Source organism: Nelumbo lutea, chromosome 1 (genome assembly GCF_056320005.1).
Source record: "Nelumbo lutea isolate HS-2025 chromosome 1, American lotus-T2T, whole genome shotgun sequence".
In the NCBI taxonomy this organism is placed as follows: domain Eukaryota; kingdom Viridiplantae; phylum Streptophyta; class Magnoliopsida; order Proteales; family Nelumbonaceae; genus Nelumbo; species Nelumbo lutea.
In genome coordinates this window covers 145,406,572-145,409,848 of record NC_142684.1, presented here as the reverse complement: position 1 = coordinate 145,409,848, position 3,277 = coordinate 145,406,572, and the positions used below count along the sequence as shown (strand labels likewise).

The following is a 3,277-nucleotide window of genomic DNA, read 5'->3' as shown; positions in this document are numbered from 1 at the left end:
ATATACGTTGGAGGGTCATAGGATTTGGACCACATCGATCCTAAAATTCCCCCGGCCCAAAGAAAGAAAAAAATCAAGAATCCTGACTCCACCCCAGCTGCCTAAAATTCTGATCATGTATTGAAATTTAGATCAGAATATAATCTCCCCTTGGAACCAATGAGGATATATATATATATAGGAGGGCATGCTGAAAGACTTAATGTATGGGTCATTCAATATACTGGGCATTCAACTAGCTGACTTGCAGATTGATTAAAAGTAAAATATATAGTCTCCAAACTCGATCGATCACATTAATATTTCCTTTTTAACGAATCCAATATTCAGATCTATAGAAGTTCAATTCAGTATCTTGTTCAAGTTTTGAACCAACCAGGATGTGAAGGTTTGATTCTACAGGTGCAATATATTCAAAGAAAATATATTAGGGAATCCAGCGCGCCCTGAATAGTTCACATATATACTTAGATTAATTTGGATGCCATTTCCGATAGGCTCCGAGTAGTCAAAACAAAAAAAAAAAAAAATGTAGTTTGTTACAACTCTTTTTTCTCCGCAAGATTCAAGTTGGGCTTCCAATTTTATAGTAATAAAGAGGCATCATCTGAAACAATTAATGCATTATATGATAATGCCCGTTGTAAGGTCAACTTCCCATTCGATCAAATAGGTTCTCACGAACATGCATTCCTCGGTTTTGTTAGGAGGTTTACTCACTATTCATGGCTTACTTTTTCAGCCTATTGTGTTTTTATTTTCTATGGGAGCAGAAATGAGACATAATAGAGCCATTGTGCATCTTCCTTCGGTCCTTCCTCTTATTTAATTCTAATGTCCTATCCGTCACAACTTGGATAAAGCAAGAGTTATATATTAAACCAGGAAAAAACGTGTTGAGCCGGATAAACGATCGATAAACAGGCTCTCTTAGCTTGTTGGACTGGGACAACTCCAACCAGATCTGCTCTATTGCGACTGCATGTGCGTAGAACTTGAATGGATCCCATGGGTCAGGCTGGCTGATTCAACCAAATTCACCATAAGATAGACTTATGGGTTAACTGGGATGGACCTATCCCGATCGATGATCCATCCTCTATGGGTTGTTCCTTAGTCATCCAAATCCAAAGTCAACCCTTTTACTATGCACATTGCAAGGCAGCCAGCCCATTAAAGTATATTAAAGAATAAGAATTCATGAGAGGTGACAGACCAGCCCAGGAAGGGATGGCGCTTAATAACGCAACTATATAACAATTAACGAGGCCTAGCTAGTTTCCAATATCATCTCAGTGCAGAGGGAGTTATTATTAGTAATCCGCGTCATTATTATTGGGTAGCTAGAGACATGGCTACTCTGAAGCTTATCCCCGTTTTCCTCCTTCTGCAGTTGGTAATCTCTGTTTTCTTCGTAGACCCCATCACTGCGCAGGGCCTGAAAGTAGGGTTCTACGAGAAAACATGCCCATCTGTGGAGGCCATAGTCAAAAAGACGACAGCACATTTCATCACCGGAGCACCCACCCTCGCCTCTCCTCTATTAAGGATGCATTTCCATGACTGCTTCGTCAGGGTACGTACTACTGTATTTTGGCCTTGCCACAATTTATTTATATATATATATATATATATATATATATATATATATATCTCACTATTAATTTGCTTAATACGTACGTACGCACATCAGTGCTCTTGAGCTCTACAGCGACCAACCAAGCTTAATTAATACTACTAATTAAATCAAATTCTCGTTTAATTGTGTATATGCAATCTGCAGGGATGTGATGGTTCAGTGCTCTTGAACTCTACCGCGACCAACCAAGCTGAGAAATCTGCAATCCCCAACCAAAGCCTTCGCGGGTTCCAGGTCGTCGATGCTGCAAAGGCCGCTGTAGAGAAAGCATGTCCCGGAGTAGTCTCATGTGCAGGCATTCTTGCCTTGGTAGCTAGGGATGTTGTGTCCCTGGTAATTGCAACTTCTCTCTCTCTCTCTCTCTCTCTCTCTCTCATAAAAAATAATTACTTACCGATCGGTCGACCCATATGTATGTAACTATGTATTACGTACGACTAAGTAGCTAGATTGCTTCCTTTGATCAGATTGAAGGACCACGTTGGGAAGTTCCCACTGGACGGCGAGATGGAAGAGTGTCGTTGGCCTCTGAAGCCCTGACAAATCTGCCACCCCCTTTCTTTAACATCACCCAACTGAAGGCATCATTCACCGGAAAAGGTCTAAGCGTGAAAGACCTGGTGGTGCTCTCAGGTGGACACACAATTGGCAATTCCCACTGCCCCTCCTTCACCAACCGGCTATACAACTTCACCGGCAAGGGAGACACTGACCCCTCTCTGGATTCCAACTACATTCCCAAGTTGAAGAGCAAATGTAAGCCAGGAGATGTGACCACCATCGTGGAGATGGATCCTGGCAGCTTCAAAACATTCGACGCTGACTACTACACGCTCGTGGCAAAGAGACGAGGACTCTTCCAATCCGATGCTGCTCTTCTCACCGACAGCGACACAAGGGCTTATGTCAAGCTCCAGGTTTCCACCCATGGATCTACCTTCTTCCATGATTTTGGGGTGTCCATGGTCAACATGGGTAACATTGGAGTCCTTACTGGCTCCGCTGGTGAAATCAGGAAACATTGTGCTTTCGTTAACTGATGAGCAACGTCTACTTTTTGAATTTGGACTTTGGAGCATAATAGATTTTGTCGCTGTTACGTGTGTCACTTGGCCTTGGCGTTCCAACTTCTTAGGTCTGATGAAGGGGAAGGATAATACTGAGAGGACAACGCCCTTCCCCGGGCTTTTTTCACTGTTGATCTGGAATATTGTGTGCTCCCACGTTAGTCTAGCTATTGGCTTATTTATATTGTTTTTTTTTTGGTTCAATAATCAATATTGTGTTATTTATTTATGTTCATCTGTAATAACAAAACAATAAAGTATGCTCCTCTTGCTTTAATTTCTTCGATATTCCTTCCTGAACAAACCATGGTTATTGGATAGTTGACTTCCAAGTTCCCAACTGCAAGTTATTTAACTAGAATCTTGGGTCCTGGGAACACAGAAGTCATACATGATAGGCCACTGCCCAATGGGCCTGAGCACCCGAAACTTTTCACTTTCACCTGAAACTTCTGCCACCATCAAAGATGACTCTTACCTAGCAAATAAACCGGGCCAAAATTGATTACGGCCGGTGTCATCTATTCAGCAAGAAAATTTTTAGGATTTTACAAATTTTCTGACATAAAAA

General features: G+C 41.7%; 1 protein-coding gene across 1 annotated transcript; it reads left to right on the top strand.

Moving 5' to 3' along the window:
* Window positions 1-1,320: 1,320 nt before the first annotated feature.
* On the top strand, window positions 1,321-2,980 carry LOC148878154 (peroxidase 27-like). Its single transcript, XM_088965533.1, has 3 exons — window positions 1,321-1,576; window positions 1,784-1,972; window positions 2,107-2,980. Exons 1-3 carry the CDS (start codon window positions 1,352-1,354, stop codon window positions 2,677-2,679), a joined length of 987 nt encoding a protein of 328 aa, XP_088821659.1. The 5' UTR covers window positions 1,321-1,351; the 3' UTR covers window positions 2,680-2,980.
* Window positions 2,981-3,277: the final 297 nt, after the last annotated feature.